Source organism: Brachionichthys hirsutus, chromosome 17 (assembly GCF_040956055.1).
Source record: "Brachionichthys hirsutus isolate HB-005 chromosome 17, CSIRO-AGI_Bhir_v1, whole genome shotgun sequence".
In the NCBI taxonomy this organism is placed as follows: Eukaryota; Metazoa; Chordata; class Actinopteri; order Lophiiformes; family Brachionichthyidae; genus Brachionichthys; species Brachionichthys hirsutus.
The window spans coordinates 1,663,646-1,682,553 of record NC_090913.1 but is presented as its reverse complement, the minus strand read 5'-3'; the positions used below and the strand labels follow the sequence as shown (position 1 = coordinate 1,682,553).

Here is an 18,908-nt window from a genome sequence, read left to right as displayed (position 1 = left end):
CAGGTTTGTGTCGTCATTTGACCTTAACAATGATAATTATTAACTATTATAAACATTCAAAGGCTGAACTGTTGCAATGCCAATTTACTTTGCTTATGGCTCACAATCGCTCACAATGAACACAGGTAACCTGCACCCCCCATGTGCAGCTCCCACACACCACGGGTAACCTGCACCCCCCATGTGCAGCTCCCACACACCACGGGTAACCTGCACCCCCCACGTGCAGCTCCCACACACCACAGGTAACCTGCACCCCCCCATGTGCAGCTCCCACAGGTAACCTTTTTGTCCACCTACGTTGTACATATTACGTGTCTTTTTAATTAATTGTTATTTTGAATCTGTGGAGTAATTTATTTTTATTTTATTTGTATTGTTAAATGTTGATAATTTATGTATGAAGGACTTTCAACGGAAACAAGACCGCAAGGGCTTTTTTGAAATGCTCCTCTTAGACAGGATGTTTGACTTTATTTGTACTGTAATACATGCTACTGTGTGATATGTGTGCAATCTCTCTCTCTTCCCTGTAGTCTTGTTCTCTCCCCCCCGCTGTTTGTCCTTCTTTCTCTTTCAGGTCCTTCTGTCCGTGGTGCTGCAGAACCTGGACCTGTGGCGTCAGCGCTGATGTCCACGTCAGCGCTGACGTCCATCTCCTTGACTCGTCTCCGACCTGCCATTCTCTGTCTCTCTCTCTCTCTCCCTCTCAACCCAGCCGGTCAGACAGATGGCCATCCACCATGAGCCTAGGTTCTGTCCAAGGTTTCTGCCCGTTAAAGGGAAGTTTTTCCTTGCCTCCGTTGCTCTTGTGGGTCAAGTTGGGTTCTGTGTTTCCCTGCAGGTCTTTCCCTGCTAATCCTGTAAAGTGCCCTGAGATGACTTTATGTTGTGATCTGGCGCTATAGAAATAAAACTGAATTGAATTGAATTGAATACTTGTACTCTAACATTCTATCTAATAAATATATTCATAATCATCTTCACCATCATCATTTCCTCGCCATTTGATCAAGCACAAATACTTCAAGCTTGGTTCTGTTGTAGCCTTGTGGTCACTTGTGATGTTGACAGTTTTGTGGACAGTGCTTAGTATGGAGACATTGTCCTTGGTTTGCGTTGATAGACTGTTAGAGTTTCACATTTCAGCACCTCTGTAGTGCAGAAATGTGGACCAAAAAGCCGTCTACCAGAAAATTATGCTGTTTTGTAAATTATTTGGAGGCGCAATACCTAAATAAAGACTAAGAAGATCACATAAAACTAGCAGAGACTTACATTACAGAAATATAGCTAATAATGATGATGCTAATAAGATCGGTGTCACAGTCAGAATTGAGCCTGTTAGAATTTCAAACAAAATAAATCCTATACATATTTGTGTGGTTTGTGGCGCCTCCTACTGGTCATATTTCGTAGCTGCATGACCATACAACGAGTAAAGGCTGTCAGACTACTGTCCTGCATCACCGCCACCAGCCTGCAATCCATACACGTTACATCATCACCAAAGTTGAATCATCTGTTGCTGGTACCATTCCCAACATTTGCTGAAAATTTAATCAAGATCCATCCACAACATTTTTAGTTATCTTGCTAAAGAACAGACGGACGGACAAACGGCAGCGATTACATAACCTCCGTCCCGATTATAAGTTAACCTGTGTCTAATGAGAAAGGAATGGCAAAGAGAAAGTCTTGACATTGTTTTTTAATATTAGGAGTTGAATATTACAAAGCGACAAACATCATCATTCAGTCATTCAACGATAAAATCCCTGATGACACAACAATGCCTTGTGCATGCTCTGTGAGCACAGACAGAGGATTCAGAAAAGTGATCCCACTTGTTTGGTCATTCAGTTCCTTTGGGAAAGAAAATAATTTCTCTTATTTTGCAACCTGAAGACACAAAACTGGACATCAGTCATACGCTTCATTTGCCATGATGATACCAAAGCACAGAAACACTGCTTGTGTTGTTCCTATTGATGCAGTGGTGAACATGCAGGTCCAGTCATTTAGATTTTACCAGCATTCCAAGTAAAAATATTGTAACACTGATCTCTGCATAAATCTGTGTCGCGTTCAAGGACCACCGATGGCAGGCTGTCAACCAATTACTGCGCCAGTTCGGTTCAGTTCTTCAAAAATCATCATCGCTTCACGACTATGTTTGAGCCCCCCAGGAAGGAGAGAATGAAGAATCCAGGTGTACGCGAGTCTGATTGACAGCCGTGTCATGTTTCACTCCAGGGTTCACCGATTAAACAGGAGATGTGAAGAGATCGCTGACGGACGGATGACAGACACTTTATTTGGTACACCTTCCGAGTACCGGGTGGGACTCCCTTTTTGCCATCAAAACTAAGAAATGGTAGACTATAATTACAATTGAATGGGCATACCTAATAAAGTGGCTGATTGTGTGTGCTTGTGTGTGTGTGTGTTGTATGTATTTGAGACACAGGTCAGTCAAACAAAAGGCCTGTAAATGAAGGAATATGTGGTGACTCTAGTTTTGAGGTTTTGTGCTTATGCATATGTGCAAAAGGACCAGTCCGCTCACAAAGCTCCGCTCTGTCCCAAACCTTTTTCCATAAACATGTCAAAATGTCTCCCTCCCTTGTCATTACATTCCTTACTCACTGTAGGACCACTTTACTTAAATAAGGGAATAAATAAACATAATAAATACCTCAGAATACATTCAAGTACAGATGTTCCTCAGTCACGACCCTCAAGCAGGTTCTGGTTTTGCAGCTTGGACCACCCCCACAGTCTGATTGTTGCGGGCTCTTCGTGCACAGTAAATAGTCCGTAACCACATGCACCTCAACGATCTCAAACTGGCTCTATGATGTTGAGATTGTTGCAATCGTTTGACTTGACGTGGGTCTCAGCGACACTACTGGTCTTAAACATGGGGCCCCGGGTCTTTCCCTAGCTACATCTGCCACAGACATAGACTTCCTGGTTTGTTTGAAGGTCACCTTGAAGACTTTAGAGCTCTTGGTCCGCTCATAATGAAGTGAGGGTGCGGAACAGCTGGGTGAGACAGAACACGGAGGCGGTGAGCGCGGTGCACTGTTTGGCTAACAGCTTGGCACTCAGGTCCTGGCAGCTGCGCTTGCTGCTGGCTCGCTCTGCTGCCAGACAGAAGTCCCTGAACGAACGGGCCACATCTGCCAGACCTGCAACGGCCTCGGCATTCCTCCGGTCACACCTGTCACAGCCTGAGAACCAGAGGCATATAACCGCCAGCTCAATCAGGGTGCGGAAGCTGTCAGCTAGGGAGTGAAGCATCTCCTCTGGGCTCTGTCCGATCCCCACCACCTTCTGGCAGTCCGACATTAGACGGCGTGCCTCTAGTTGGAGCAACCGCTTGTTCTCCGTAAAGTGGGCGGGGCACGTGTCTCTTTGGTGGCGACCTCCTTGCCTCGCCACAGATCGGTCAAGACCGCTACTTTCTAAAGTGGAAAGGAGCTGGTCCACGTCAATACGGAGTACCTGAAATCCTGCAGGGGGTTGTGGGTAGCACTGCTGACCCAGTCGACCGATGGTATCCTTGGGTGTTTGAGACAGGAAACAGTCTGAGGCTTCAGACAGCGGTGAGAGGAGAGGGCTTAGTTCAGAGGTGGAGGAGAAAAGGATGGAGTGTGGGAAGGAAGAAGGGTGGGTGGATGAGGTGGAGAGAAAGGAGGGGATAGGTGGAGAGGTCATGAGAGGAAGACCTGCCCCAGAGCTCTGAGTCATGCTGCTGCTCTGTGTCCGGCAGGAGAACTCGTACACCGTCAGCTCTTCATCGAAGCTGTCGCCTCCCCCAAAACAGTTGGCATAGACCGGCGGGCAGCCGCAGGCATCCGACGGAAACAGCGTTCCCTCCATGACTGTCTCACACCCAGATGTTAGCATTGAACTACAGCCAAACTCAGATTTTAAGGTTGGTCTAGTTCCAATCTCCGTAGGGGTCTTTGTCTGAGATGGCTCCTGACAGATGGCAAACACCCTGCAGCCTGGGGAGAAAGGCTCGGTAGGCCTACAAAGATCCATTAAAGGCCTACTGCTGCTGCTCTGTCTCACTTTCTGTGGCTGACTATGAAAAGGGGGCCCTGGCCCAGTTAGATTCTGTGTTGTCACCACTATTTGAGAAGGGATGGAAGGTGAGGCATCTTTTACCAGACTAGGTGTGTCTCTTAGGTCTAGATAGTCTCTTTTAAGGCAGTTACCTATGGAGCCTGGGGGTTCTGTTATTGGCCCTGGTGTGTTCTCCATTGGTCCAGCGTTTACTGGATTAGTCTGGTGTTGGGATTTGGGCTCAGTTTGAACAGGCAATTGAGAGGATTGTTCCTTCTCCTCCGGCACTGAATGAAAACTCTTTTCCGAGGTTGTTTCAATAAAGAACTCCCCATCAGCTTCTGATCCTGTAATTGTCGTATCTGAGTCGTCGGACTCCACCAATTCTGCACTTGGGTTTACGTCAAAGTCTTTTGTTTGTGTGACTTCATCAATGTCTGTAATGATGATCTCAACATTCTTCCGATTGGTGTCCTCAGCAGGACTCTGAGCCACAATTCCTACCGCAGCTTGGCTGAGAGTTTCCTGGGATCTAGATAAATACAAGGGCAACTTTTGAATCTTCCCCCTCAGCGTGGAGGCAGATAAGCAACCCATAAAACTTGGGGAACAAGGTTGGAAGAGCAAATGAGTAGGTGTAAGGTAAGGAGGATCCTTGGAAAGACTGTGGATTGTGTCTGCATTAGCTTCTACTGAACATTGATGCGGTAAACCATCTTTATATTTGGCGCTGGGCACGACGGAATCACTTCTGGGTTTGTCTTTGGTTTGATTTGAAAGTGAAGCACTTTGAGATGTGACCTCGCTTCTTGAGCGGCGACTTGAATGAAACGAAGGAGGCGTGACACTTATTGAAACTCCAGGTGTGGCATCAATGGAGTTCATAGAACACTCGCTACTAACAGACTTAATGCTTGTCTGCGTTTCAACATCACTTTTAGCTTCCGTAGCTGGACTAGTACTGATGCTATGATCTGTAACTGCAGCCCAGCCGTGTTTGGTGTCACGCAAACTGGAATTTAGTGAATTATTCACATCATTATCGTAGAAAACATTGTCTGAATTGGTGCCGTCAGTGATCTCATCACTGTTAGTCATTGTTGAACTTACAGCACTGACTGCTTCATCCTCATTAATGGCTGTGTTAACTTCTAAATATATCCCTGATTTGCTGGGTTGTGTTTGCTGGCTAGCTGACGTCTCCTCAGAATTAGGTGACGAGATTTGTGTCGAGGTTCTGAAGTTTTCTTTGGCTCCTTCTTTCATGAAACAGTCCCATTGTGTTTTGTGAACTGGTACTGCAGGTAGAGGAGATGAGGGAGGAGATGGTGTTGAGTACGACAGTGGATTTGACATCACATACACACCTTTCATGTGTGAGGTTTGCGCCGGGGCAAACAGATGGGCTCCCACAAAGCCATGAACACTGCCGTTACTCCCCTCAAACAAACATGCATGTTTGGGAATGTTGGCCTCTGGCTGCCTTTCAGAACATACGAGTGCCATTTTTGAATCAATTGGTTTTCCGTTCCCTTCCTCTTTCTCGTCTTCTGCACCCACATTTTCCTCTTCTGTGATTTCTGGCAAAAACATACTTGTGAAAAACCCTTTTCCTGGAATAACTGTTGTGTCCTCCTTTTCTCCCTCCTCTTTACGCTCCCCAATCTCCTCCCGTCCCTCTTCTTCCTTTCCATCACCCCTACGATCAGTGCACTCTTTCCCATTTGGATCCACCGGGCAGCGGACAATGGTGATAGAAGATGGTGACTTCACCAGGTCTGTGACCGATTTGGATTCCATTGAGTCTGGCTCCATTTCCATTTCTTGCTTCCTGGTCCTGGAGGGCAACTGTGGGTCTTTAAGTGGCTCTTGAGACCCAAAACCACAAAGAGGAGGTCCATGTAAGCAGGGTGTAGACAGGATGGGCTTTGTCTCGAGCTGAGCCGGTTCCCCTTCAGCGTGAGTCAGAGACGAGACAGTCAGACTGGGATTCTTTGTTTGCTCTGAGGGTTCAGGATCTGAACTCAGCAGCTGGGCATCACTGACTTCTGTTAAAAGTTTCTTGTGCGGCCTACTCGTGACCAGGTCCTGTTGTGATTCTGGATCTGGCTCTGGATAAGACACCATAGAGGTGTAATCTGTTTCCATGAAGGAACGGCGCTTACGGGATCTTTTCCTGAGATGCAACGTTTCTCTGATGCCTCTTTCCTCCTCTTCTCCTTTTCTGTCCTCTTCGGTTTTTCCGTCTTTGTCTGCATCCATCACAGAGACGCTGATGTCACTGAGGCTGAGACGGTCCGGTTCAACCTCTGTGCGAAGATCTGAAAGAAAATCAAAAAGGATCACCTAAAAAACCAGAATGCACCTAAAAGGTTAACACAAACGGTTGCAAATAAGTCAAAAATGTGTTCCTCAATATCTCGGTTGATTATTGACCGATATTTATGGAATTGATACAATCGTGTAGGGTGGGGGTCTCTGTCACACCACCGAATTTCATCTGGATCTGATCCAGAATGAGGTCAGGAACAAATGTGCAATTTTAACATTAAAAACCACATTAACTGATTCAAAAATATGTTAAAAATACAACTCCGATTCACTTTTTATTGTTGGTGTATAAAAATACCAAGAACAATGAAGAACCTTTTGGTGACGATCCAATTAGGAGCGGAATGAGCTTCTTGGCGGAGGTTTGCGCCCTCTGAGTGCTTTTCTAGTTTTCACTTTCACATACTAATAGAGTTTGTGAAAATATAGTATTGCCTTATATCAGAAATTGAATGAAAAACACAAACATAATTTTGTTTTTCCTAATAAAGAGATGTTGCCCATAAACTGTGAGCATTCTGCTGATGAATGCTGATTGGACGGACGCGTGTTCTAGATTGGTTGTACACCCGCCCTTGTACCGGGCCGGGGTGCAGGGTGAATCCTGCTGACAGTATTCTAGTGAAGTAAACACTTCAACCACTAGATGGCAGCAGAATTAGATTAACAGCCTTTGCTCTCATTGATCGTACAGAAATATGCACGTGATTAGCTCCAAAATGAAAACCACATCACCTCTTGGCTTGCACCCTGAGGCGGCATCCTCCGGCGAGGTGAAGCGATCTCTGGCATCAAAGAACTCCTCGTCAGAACTGCTGTCTCCGAAGCCAGGCGGCGGCTCAAGGACGGGAATGATGTCCGCCTGACCTCCCTTCCTGCCCTCGCCCGCACCATGCTGCGCGGGGCAGGGGAGGCTGTGGGCGCTGTCGGGGGTGATGTTGGAGCACAGTTTGTAGTAGCAGCGGGCGTCGTCTTGGTTGAAGTTGAACACAAACGGCATGTGTGAGGACGGAGACGACGGGGACGGGGATAAGAGCCGTTCTTTAACACCACCCTCCACACTTACAACTTCGCCCGCTCTTCTCACGGACTCATCCAAGTCTTTCAACATCGTCCTCCTCCTTAAAATCACTTCATCTTCATCATCCTCGCTGGCCTCTGGGGGACTCGGCAGGAAGTCCACAAGGCGGGAAAGCTCAGCAAAGCACAGGGAGCTGTCATCAGAGCAGGGGTCACCTGAAGGCTTTCGACCCTGGTGAAGGCGCAGTGGGGGCGAAACGGGTGTGAGGCGATGGGGGTCGGCGCCGTCGCCCGACCGCCCGGAGATCGCCTCTTTTCTGTCCTGAGATGTGAGGTGAGTCGGTGGAGGGGTGAGTCGGTGGGGCTGAATGTGCCTCTCAGGGTGAGGGTGAAGCTGAAGGGGAGAGGGGATGTGGGCACAAGCTTGTGGAGCACCGGCGTGGATGGAGGATGAAGAGCACGCCATCAGGTCGTCTTCCTCCAGAGCATCGAGGGAGTCGCTGGAAGGGCTGCTGAGGACACGAGAGTCGGACTGAAGAGAATCCGATGCTTCCGACATCGACGGCTGCTCCTCTGCTGCTTGCAGCTTCTCTCCACTTCCTGTTTTACCATCTTCTCCACCTTTAGCTCGTCGTTCCTCCAAGTCACCGGTTGTGATTTCTACCTGTATCTGCTGACCAATCGTAGCGCTCGCTGCATCTTCCCTGCACTCTGTGTTTTCAGCCTCACTCTCTCTATTCCGATCCAGCAGACACTTTTCTGTGTCAGCATCCTTTTCTTCCTTATCTCCATTTTGCTTTCCATTCTTGCTTCTCCTTCTCTCCCTGTCTTTTCTTTTTCTTCCCTCCGGGTCCGATGAGGATCTGACACGGGGGCGGGGCTTCTCATCGTGAGCCACCCGAGCGACCGGCCGGTCCGTGTCTGAAGAGTCGTCTGAGTCGCTACCACATCGCGACACGTAACCTTTTTGCAATGCAAAAACAAGACTTCATTATTTAGAACATGCTTGTGTGGGACTTCTTCTTAAATGTGTGGATCATGTTGTGGCTGGACTTTAAAATGAATGCGTGCGTTTCATTTTTTGCACCTTCCTCAGCAGAAACTCTGTGCTTCTTGCAGTCGTCTATCCAGGGAAAGACGTTGAGGTTGGGATCAACGGACACGCGACAGTAGCCCGCTATCAGGCAGGACATGTCTTTGGCTGCCACCGACTCCAGCAGCAACGTGATGGGCTTCGTATGACATGAGGAAAGAAAAGGTATATACGATTTGATTTCGCCTCCGCCGGCATGTCAGTGGTGTCGATGCTCAGGTGTGTTCCTGGTCTCACCTTGATGTCGTGCAGGTATATCTTGACGAGGCTGACCCTGTCGGATTCAGGCAGCAGCTCGATGCGTGTGATGCTGGTGAACTCTGTGAGGGTGGACAAGATGCTCAGTTTGTGGTTGACCACCTGGCTAACCCCGTAGCACGCCCCCACCAGCAAGGTCACCATCGACTCCCTGTCCTGGAGCTTAAGGGCGGGGCATCGGGGGAACAGGCAGAGGACAAATACTGTGAAACCTGACAAATGTTATTGAACACAAATACAGCAAGCAGTTCACGCAGTACCATCATGGTCGCGCTGAAGGATTTCCCTCCAAACGACTTGAGGCCACTCAGCTCCTCCAGGTAGTCGATCCGAGCCCGATCGGCCGGCAGGCCCTTCTGCTTGGGGTCGTGCTGCGATTGGCTCTTCTTCATGTGGTAGGCGATGGCCTTCCTCAAGTCTTTCTCTCGCATGTTCCTCAACAAGGTGGATGACACAAAGTTCTCGATGCCCCACGTCTTCCTGGAGCAAACAAACAGCCAGACCCAGGAGCCCCTTCAGAGAACTGAGCAGCACGAGGCGGCGACTTTAAAGTGACTCCTTACAGTCGCACAATCTCTGATGCCGCTGCCAGAGACATGCTAGGGAAATATACTTCTTTGGCTCTCATAGGCGGGACCAACAGGGCCCACGTCGTTTGAAGGAGTTGAATAGGAGTAAATGACTGTGTTTTTATAAGGACAGGATCTAAATCATTAAAGTTTCTGTGCGCGGCTCACGTGACAATCTTCAAGCTGGTCTTCGTTGACTGTCCACAGCTTGCCAGCCTCTCCTGGATGTGCAGCGAAGCCAATCGCAAAGCTGCATTGCACCTCATCTCTATTGCAAAGCGCTCCTGCAGCACATCGTTCACCCCCTAACATGCAAAGACACACACACACACACATTGGCTTCTTCCAAAGCGTAAGAGCTTCAATGTAAGATTTTGAGAACAATCCAATCTCTGGGAGTCCAGTGTGGACAGTGTGTAGTTGTGTGTGCGTCATCACACCCTCGCCTGAACGGGCTGAGGGTGTGATGACGCACGCACAACTAGGCCACACGAAAAAGACAGAACAGACAAAAAAATCATTTGTTCAAGCAAAATGAACAAAAATAAATGGACCACAGACCTCCGCCAAGACCTCAGTCTTCCTATATTATGATTTACACCACAAATAATGTTCCTACATTTATTTTATCTCTATTTTTAGATTCCTCAACCATCAAATCTACCTGCAGGTAGAGGTACAGGAATGCGATGGGATCCTCCTGCAGCAGCGTCTGCAGATTCCTGGGCATGAAAGCAACACGGAACAAACATCTGTAGTCGTGGGCCTCTTTCTTCTGCACCACCTGAACACACACACACACACACACACACAGGTTAAACCCACTTTCAGGCCCTGGCTGCTGCAACTGCTGTGTGGCACCTGCTGGATCCGCTCCTCGTCGTGCAGCAGCAGCAGCTTGGTGATGCTGTGCTGCTGCTCCAGCACGAGGGCGAAGTGTTCGATCCGGCCCAGAGAAAGCTTCTCCTTCAACGTCATCACGATGTCCTGATGCACAAAAAGATGACACCTTGACAGCAACATCTTACAAAACGAAAAGAACGCTGAGATTTGCAGGTGCTGGTGCCACAAAGACGAGATGGCAGATCTAAACGGCGGGATAAAACCTGAAGGCGCGCACGTTTCAAATGAAGGTGGAATGAAATACCTTGACGGTTGTGCTTGGTTCGAATTTAAAGGCCTTGGTCTGCCCGTTCTCCAGGTACACCTTCAGAACATTCGGCAAGAAGAGCAGCGAGTTGCCCTGAAAGCAGATGCGTCGTCAGAGGCTTGAAGCCGATGGTCTCATGATGACGAGGCCAAGACAGAGATACACGAGTACACAATCAGTTTCTATCCACGCAACACAGAAACACGCAAAACATGTGTATCGACTTAAAGAAGGCATTTATGACAGCAGACTGGAGCTCTTCCTGTAAATACAGTCGCTGTTTAATTCACAGAATCAGCCTTTGTGAGGATTCTCATTTTTATTCACACTATTTATTACACAAATTAAAAATGTGCATCAAAAAAGACATGAATCCATCTGGTTACACGATTTGAGTTTAAACACAAGCATGTAAAAAAGATTTAACGAGCGCTTTGGGATGTCTTGTGTTCCTCTTGTCTTCCTGTCCTCCCTCATCTCCGTCTCTACTTATCGCCATAATCTGATCTTATTGCCCAGTAATTACAGACATTAGGCCTTGAGGGCGAGGCAGGTATCGATCACTGATTAATGACGGGCACTCCAGCCTGCGGGTTTCCTTGTTCAACTGAATTTACATCCGCTGGCGGCCTGAGAACTCGGACCAACCAGTGCCAAGACTGCACTCTGACACGGGGAAGCCCTGCCCGGCCGCGAGGCGAGGCTGCAGCGTGGCGGCGTCCTCACCTGAGATTGTCCGTTGACTTCCACCTCCTCGGCAAAGTGAACCTTGACGGGGTTGGACCGGAGCTTGGCCCTCTTCTCCGGTGTGATGAACGAGGACTTTGGGCCCTGCGCGGAAGGCAAACTGATCATTTGGTGTTTTTCTGATTCTGATTTATTGATCGTGGGTTGAGCTCCGGATGAGGAGGCGGGTCTTACCAGAGGAACAAAAGCATATTGTTTCTAAAAGCAGTTAAATATCATCACCAATATTAAAGATGCATTCAAACGGGTCTTAGTGTTGAACCTTCAGCAGTATGTGTGTGTGTGTGGGGGGGTGGGGGGTGTTACCAGGATGGTCCTGAGGACAGTCATTGCCAACGACTCTTGACACTCCCTGAGAGAAAACAACAACACCACCAGAGTACCGGTAAGCGTGACTGATCGCAGCGTGCGGCGTGTGTATGAACCATCATGAGTGTCCTGACGGCAGTGGCTGCAGACCTGATTATTTCAGCAGCTTGCTCCGGGGTCAGGTCATCGGCGGCCACGTTATTGATCTTCACAAGCTGGTCTCCGGGGACGAGCCGCCCTTCTGCAGGACCACCTGGACAAACACAATGTCCACATGCTGCTGTGTCTCACTCGGTTTCACCCGTCCACGCCGCCGCTCAGGCTGATTAAACACAGCCGCTAGTCATCGCCTTTTATCCCACACAAAGGAGTTCGTTTTCACACAGCTCTGCAAACCAAGCGTCCACTGCAGAGAGACCAACCACCCAAGCAATGTCGTGTCCAATCTGCGTGTCTTTAAGCGTCCTGCTACCTTTACTGAGGGCTCAGCCTGCGCTAACCTTCCCAGGCACGCCTGCAGCGCTGCTGCATGTATGTCCCGTGTCCTGAGGCGAGACTCAATCACTTCCAAACACAAAGTAGCCGAGGAATGTGAGCGAGGGAGGAAGTGCTGCCTGAGAGCCTCGATTACGTTAAAAGCTCTTGTAGTTTTTACATCATACTGATCTCTCTCTCTCTCTCTCTCTCTCTCTCTCTCTCGTCTCGTTATTGATGCCTTATTGCAGCTCCTTTTTTCATGTGATGCTGTGTACTTGTATGCATCAGTCGGTCCGCAGGCCGAACGGCGCTCCTCTTCTGTGTGTTACCGGGTCACCAGACCCCGCACCTCCTGTTCGCCCTACCTGGGGTCACCTCCTGCACCAGGATGGGCGTATGAGATGTCAGCGTGAGGCCGTGGGAACCGAGGGTCGGGTCCCGCTGGATTTGAACGTTGAAGCGGAAGGGGTAATTCTTCTGATCGCAGCGGCTCAGCTCCGCTGATTTCCAGTCCACCTCGACCCGATCTCTGCAGAGCAACAGGTGGATGGAAGCAGGTTAGATCGGCTTCAACGCAGTTAAAGCTAACAGTCTAGAACTACTCCAGAACACAGTAGTACCGCAGGAGTAGGACTAATGCAGAATACAGTAGTACCACAGGAGTAGGACTAATCCAGAACACAGCAGTACCGCAGTAGTATAGGACTAATCCAGAACACAGCAGTACCGCAGTAGTAGGACTAATCCAGAATACAGTAGTACCGCAGGAGTAGGATGAATCCAGAACACAGCAGTACTGCAGTAGTAGGACTAATCCAGAATACAGTAGTACCGCAGTAGTAGGACTAATCCAGAATACAGTAGTACCGCAGGAGTAGGATGAATCCAGAACACAGCAATACTGCAGTAGTAGGACTAATCCAGAATACAGCAGTACCGCAGTAGTATAGGACTAATCTAGAATACAGTAGTAGGACTAATCCAGAACACAGTAGTACTGCAGTAGTAGGACTAATCCAGAACACAGCAGTACCGCAGTAGTATAGGACTAATCTAGAATACAGTAGTACTGCAGGAGTAGGACTAATCCAGAAGACAGTAGTACTGCAGTAGTAGGACTAATCCAGAACACAGTAGTACTGCAGTAGTAGGACTAATCCAGAACACAGTAGTACTGCAGTAGTAGGACTAATCCAGAATACAGTAGTAGGACTAATCCAGAACACAGTAGTACTGCAGTAGTAGGACTAATCCAGAACACAGTAGTATTGCAGTAGTAGAACTAATCCAGAATACAGTAGTTCTGCAGTAGTAGGACTAATCCAGAACACAGTAGTACTGCAGTAGTAGGACTAATCCAGAACACAGTAGTACTGCAGTAGTAGGACTAATCCAGAATACAGTAGTACCGCAGGAGTAGGATGAATCCAGAACACAGCAGTACTGCAGTAGTAGGACTAATCCAGAATACAGCAGTACCGCAGTAGTATAGGACTAATCTAGAATACAGTAGTAGGACTAATCCAGAACACAGTAGTACTGCAGTAGTAGGACTAATCCAGAACACAGCAGTACCGCAGTAGTATAGGACTAATCTAGAATACAGTAGTACTGCAGGAGTAGGACTAATCCAGAACACAGTAGTACTGCAGTAGTAGGACTAATCCAGAACACAGTAGTACTGCAGTAGTAGGACTAATCCAGAACACAGTAGTACTGCAGTAGTAGGACTAATCCAGAATACAGTAGTAGGACTAATCCAGAACACAGTAGTACTGCAGTAGTAGGACTAATCCAGAACACAGTAGTATTGCAGTAGTAGAACTAATCCAGAATACAGTAGTTCTGCAGTAGTAGGACTAATCCAGAACACAGTAGTACTGCAGTAGTAGGACTAATCCAGAACACAGTAGTACTGCAGTAGTAGGACTAATCCAGAATACAGTAGTACAGCAGGAGTAGGATGAATCCAGAACACAGCAGTACTGCAGTAGTAGGACTAATCCAGAATACAGCAGTACCGCAGTAGTATAGGACTAATCTAGAATACAGTAGTAGGACTAATCCAGAACACAGTAGTACTGCAGTAGTAGGACTAATCCAGAACACAGCAGTACCGCAGTAGTATAGGACTAATCTAGAATACAGTAGTACTGCAGGAGTAGGACTAATCCAGAACACAGTAGTACTGCAGTAGTAGGACTAATCCAGAACACAGTAGTACTGCAGTAGTAGGACTAATCCAGAATACAGTAGTAGGACTAATCCAGAACACAGTAGTACTGCAGTAGTAGGACTAATCCAGAACACAGTAGTATTGCAGTAGTAGAACTAATCCAGAATACAGTAGTTCTGCAGTAGTAGGACTAATCCAGAACACAGTAGTACTGCAGTAGTAGGACTAATCCAGAACACAGTAGTACTGCAGTAGTAGGACTAATCCAGAACACAGTAGTACTGCAGTAGTAGGACTAATCTAGAACACAGGAGTAAAAAGTCCATTCCGTGGGTTTACCTGCTGAGAGAGTGAGACCTGCTGCCGAGGTCTCTCGACCGCCTCAGCCATCGCCCCACCACCTGCTCCACCCGACTGGTCCTACGGGACGGGGAGCAACTTCTGTCCTGCACCTCCATTTACCTACGGAGCGGGCAAAGGTCAAATTTATCAAATGGTTCTGATCAATCAGAAAATACAATAGTGAAAAGAGACCCCCCCCCCCCCCCCCCCCACCACACACACACACACACACACTAGGATGGTCGGTAGGACACTGATGACTCCATGTAGCTTAATGGGCTCTTAGCTCTCCAACCGCTACAAGCCAGAACTCTCAGTAAACATCAATATCATTCATTCCTAATCATTAATTACAACCGGGTCCCTTTAAGTGTGTCCCTGTTGTGTTTGTTGTGAGGCCGTCGCTCGTCGGTTGTTGACCTGGAGGTTGGTGGACGTAATGAACGCGTGTTTCAGACAGGCTAAAACATGTATCCGTACAGCAGCTGCGTGCTAATGGGTCTATGGACGCCTGCGGTAGTCTGGCTAATGCCGTATCAGCTTACACACACACACACACACACACACACACGTTAAGGTTGTCATCGGTGTCACCTCTGACCTCACGACCACAGGCTGCTGATAACGTTTAACACGGAGGTTCTACTTTATGATTTGATTTCCTCTCGCGACCGAATGTCTTTTTTTTTTTAAAGGATTTGGATGACTGACATTAATTAACAGTCCTCAACAATAAGCTGAGAAAGGATGCAGCAACTCCCGTCAGCAGCAGGAACGTGGATAGATGGCTAAAGTTTGGGACCTGAGTAGATGAATAACCCCCCACCCCCATCACTTTTAAGTCAGGGGATAAATCTGATCAATGAATCAGTGATTGTAAGAACAGATGAATGATGATAATAGACACCTAATTTAATGAACGTCTGAGTGACGGATCTCAGAGGAGAGAAGAGAAGAGAAGAGAAGAGGAGAGGAGAGGAGAGGAGAGGAGAGGAGAGGAGAGGAGAGGAGAGGAGAGGAGAGGAGAGGAGAGAAGAGAAGAGAAGAGAAGAGAAGAGAAGAGAAGAGAAGAGAAGAGAAGAGAAGAGAAGAGGAGAGGAGAGGAGAGGAGAGGAGAGGAGAGGAGAGGAGAGGAGAGGAGAGAAGAGAAGAGAAGAGAAGAGAAGAGAAGAGAAGAGAAGAGAAGAGAAGAGAAGAGGAGAGGAGAGGAGAGGAGAGGAGAGGAGAGGAGAGGAGAGAAGAGAAGAGAAGAGAAGAGAAGAGAAGAGAAGAGAAGAGAAGAGAAGAGAAGAGAAGAGAAGAGGAGAGAAGAGGAGAGGAGAGGAGAGGAGAGGAGAGGAGAGGAGAGGAGAGGAGAGGAGAGGAGGATCAGATGGGGCATGATCAAACAGGAGAAGACAACTAAATGTGAGGAGGATAGAAAACAAGTGTGATAGGAGGTAAGAGGCTTAGTGATGACACATCCAGAGAGCAGTGCCTCCTGGGGGATCTGGAGCCCTAAGCACATTACCCATCCATCTGTCTGAGGATATACCCCTCTACCGCCTCCCTCAGTCTATCTGCCGCTCACCTCCTATCACTTCCTGTCTGTGTGTTCACAGCATGAGCCGTCTCGGGTTACAGCGGCCCAATGCAGCAGCGCACTTGGGTTTGTTCGGGTCAGAATAACACAACCGACTCTCCGACGCATGAAGGGCAATGATGCACACACGAAGAAGCAGTAACACACACACACACACACACACACACACACACACACACGCGTATCAGAGACGAGCTCTGGACCTCTGTCGGCTCTCATGTTTATACCTCGGTTTCCGCCCTTTGAGCTCGGATGCACGTTTACTGGCTCCCTTTAGCATGTTGAGCATCCCAGCCCCTTTAAAGGTTCATAATAACTGAACTCTACTCAATCTGATCCACAGAGTTTCTACGTTCTTGTCCGTGATGTGAATTTGGATTCCGTTCCACTCTGGCTCTTCATGGAGCATCACTGGTTGCAGAGCCCCCCCTTCCCCTGTCTCTCCTCCTCCTCTCTCTATTAGATTACCGATGGTTGAGGGAGGAATCACATTTCTTACATGTGTTAATTCAGTTCTCTGTGCCGATAACAAAGCAGCATGAATGGAGCTCAAAGGAAATCCTCCCTCGCTGAATGCCAGCTCTAATTTTGCTTTCTCTGCCTCATCTTTGATTTTGACAGCATCAACGCCTCTGATTTACTCGGATAGCGTTGAATAAATAGATTTGGCCTCTGGCGTGGCGGAATGACTCTGCTGTAAAACAGTACGGGGGCGTTTTAGGTTTGGACGTTTCCTTTAATGGTGAGGCTGCGTTTGAGCAGAGAAACACACACCGACAGACGCTGAATGATCGGCTGCATCAGCACATTGTTCCGCCCCGCCCCGCCCGCATGAAGCTTTTCCTGCTGCACTCTTTCACTCTCTTTTCACTCTCTCCATATTCTTTGCACATTGCACCCATACGCTGAAAGTGCACACGATATTTGAAATGCTTCACTTTTCCTTGTGCAACCCTTTGATGCACAAAATAAATATAATACATATAAATGATATATACATGTATGTATTCATTAAATATCTTGTTGCTGATGATAGCTAATTGTTATTGCCACCTGTCTGTTCTTTCTTGATGATTAAACCTATTTTTTTCTACACACGCATCAAAATGACCCGTACATATGAAAGTATGATTACAAAAACACATAAAGACGTGCTGCAATAAAGCCTTCATTAAAATGAATAATTTACTAGTGATTTGGACCAAACAATATGAAACTGCGGGAGTCACGCTGAATAAAGGTGGAGGAAGTGTAATGATTAAGTAGAGAAGCCTCCACCAGGGCGGTGACATTTGGAAGGGCATTTTGAGCAAAATAAAGAGGCAAAGTGAAGAAAACTGTCTCATAATGTTAGAGAATCCTGTGATGTGATCAAAGTCTGTGTGAGCTTACGGCCTCAGGTCACATGACGCGGCCCGTTACAATTATCCCAATGTCAACGTCCAGTCATAATAAATACATACTTTCCTGTTAAGATAATGTTGCATGTTTGCATCACCCCTGATTACGCTCTGTATTAGTGCAGAAGGGTTAAATTAATGCACACCTTTGTTATCCTCCTTCCTGTTATGTCTATAAAGAACGCCAGAGCCAGTTCTCCTTCAAATCGAGGAGGGACGAGCTTCCCAGCTATCTCCCGGCTCTTTATTGAATATTTATTTAATAGTCGGGATGACTGGGGGAGTCCAGCAACCAACGCAGCGCCCAGGCGCAGCCGGCACGTTCCAAACAGGAAGTGCGTTTCCTCCAAATCGTATTGAGTACAGCATGCATTACTTACAGTGTGATACACACTGTGTGTATAATGCTCTGAAGGCACAGGGAAGACAAATGGGATTACAGTGTGTCTGCAGGCTGTGACAGAATTTTTGTGCGTCACGCCCGCTGAGCCAGATTAGCCTGAGCTTCACCTCCACCTTCCAGGTGTGTTTCAGGTAACCCACGGTTACATCTATAAAAAACATATTCCCTGTTTGCCCGTTTCACTCCCCCCCGTGTTTGTGTTTTTGCAGAGTGACTTGGAAGCGCTGACAGACACACGTACCGGCTCTCTGCCTCACGGATCAGGCAGCGCTGCTTTCTCTCCATCCATTGTTCTGCAGCAGAGGACCAGAGTGACGATCGAGTCTCCATCTCCTGGGGGGCAAAAGCCAGAATTATAGGTTGGGATTCGCTGTGTAGGCGATTTCACATTGTTGTAGTCTGAATCATTCCTCTAAAATAGTCTTATTTATAAAATAGGTATGCAGAAAGGCAGATAGATATTTATATAGATAGGTAAAAGAGAGGAAATGGAGGCACGACGGAGGCGGGCGAGATGATAAAGACAGCAGGCCCCCCATTGCAGCGGGACGGGCCTGCTCGGGGCGCCGGTGCCGCCGGTGGAGTCCCACTTGCCCCAGCTCTGCCCCAAACATCATCCATATTTAATGAGGCCCTGACAAAGCCCTGGTCAAGAGATGCTGGAACGCCCCCCCCCACGCCTCCCCAGCTATCCACATTGTTACCCATCAGTACTTTCCGCTGTGATAATTCCGCTGTGTCTTCCTGCGGCTCAAGATATCTCTCTTCTAACTGCTCTTTAGCTAAATATGTTGAAAGAGTTTCTTGCAGCTCCTCCAAAAGCACTACCGGCTGTTCTACAGGCATAGCATGCTACGCTGTTAGCTCAGCGTGTGGCTACCTGTGAAGCGCTTCATTTTAGACCGGCTCCTTTCAAGAAGGATGAATGCTTCGTCTGTAAGGAAAAAGCAACACGCTGATGTGATGCTCTCCTC

General features: G+C 47.8%; 1 protein-coding gene across 1 annotated transcript; it reads right to left on the bottom strand.

Annotated features, from left to right (window-relative positions):
- Window positions 1-3,021: 3,021 nt before the first annotated feature.
- On the bottom strand, window positions 3,022-14,665 carry LOC137906936 (FERM and PDZ domain-containing protein 1). The gene is made up of 14 exons (XM_068751235.1): window positions 14,547-14,665; window positions 12,397-12,560; window positions 11,705-11,807; window positions 11,552-11,597; window positions 11,225-11,329; window positions 10,496-10,591; window positions 10,210-10,335; window positions 10,013-10,132; window positions 9,517-9,653; window positions 9,040-9,259; window positions 8,759-8,941; window positions 8,516-8,660; window positions 7,144-8,391; window positions 3,022-6,398 (listed from the first exon to the last, which is right to left on the bottom strand). The coding sequence occupies exons 1-14, from the start codon at window positions 14,663-14,665 to the stop codon at window positions 3,022-3,024; spliced, it is 6,189 nt and encodes a 2,062-aa protein (XP_068607336.1).
- Window positions 14,666-18,908: the final 4,243 nt, after the last annotated feature.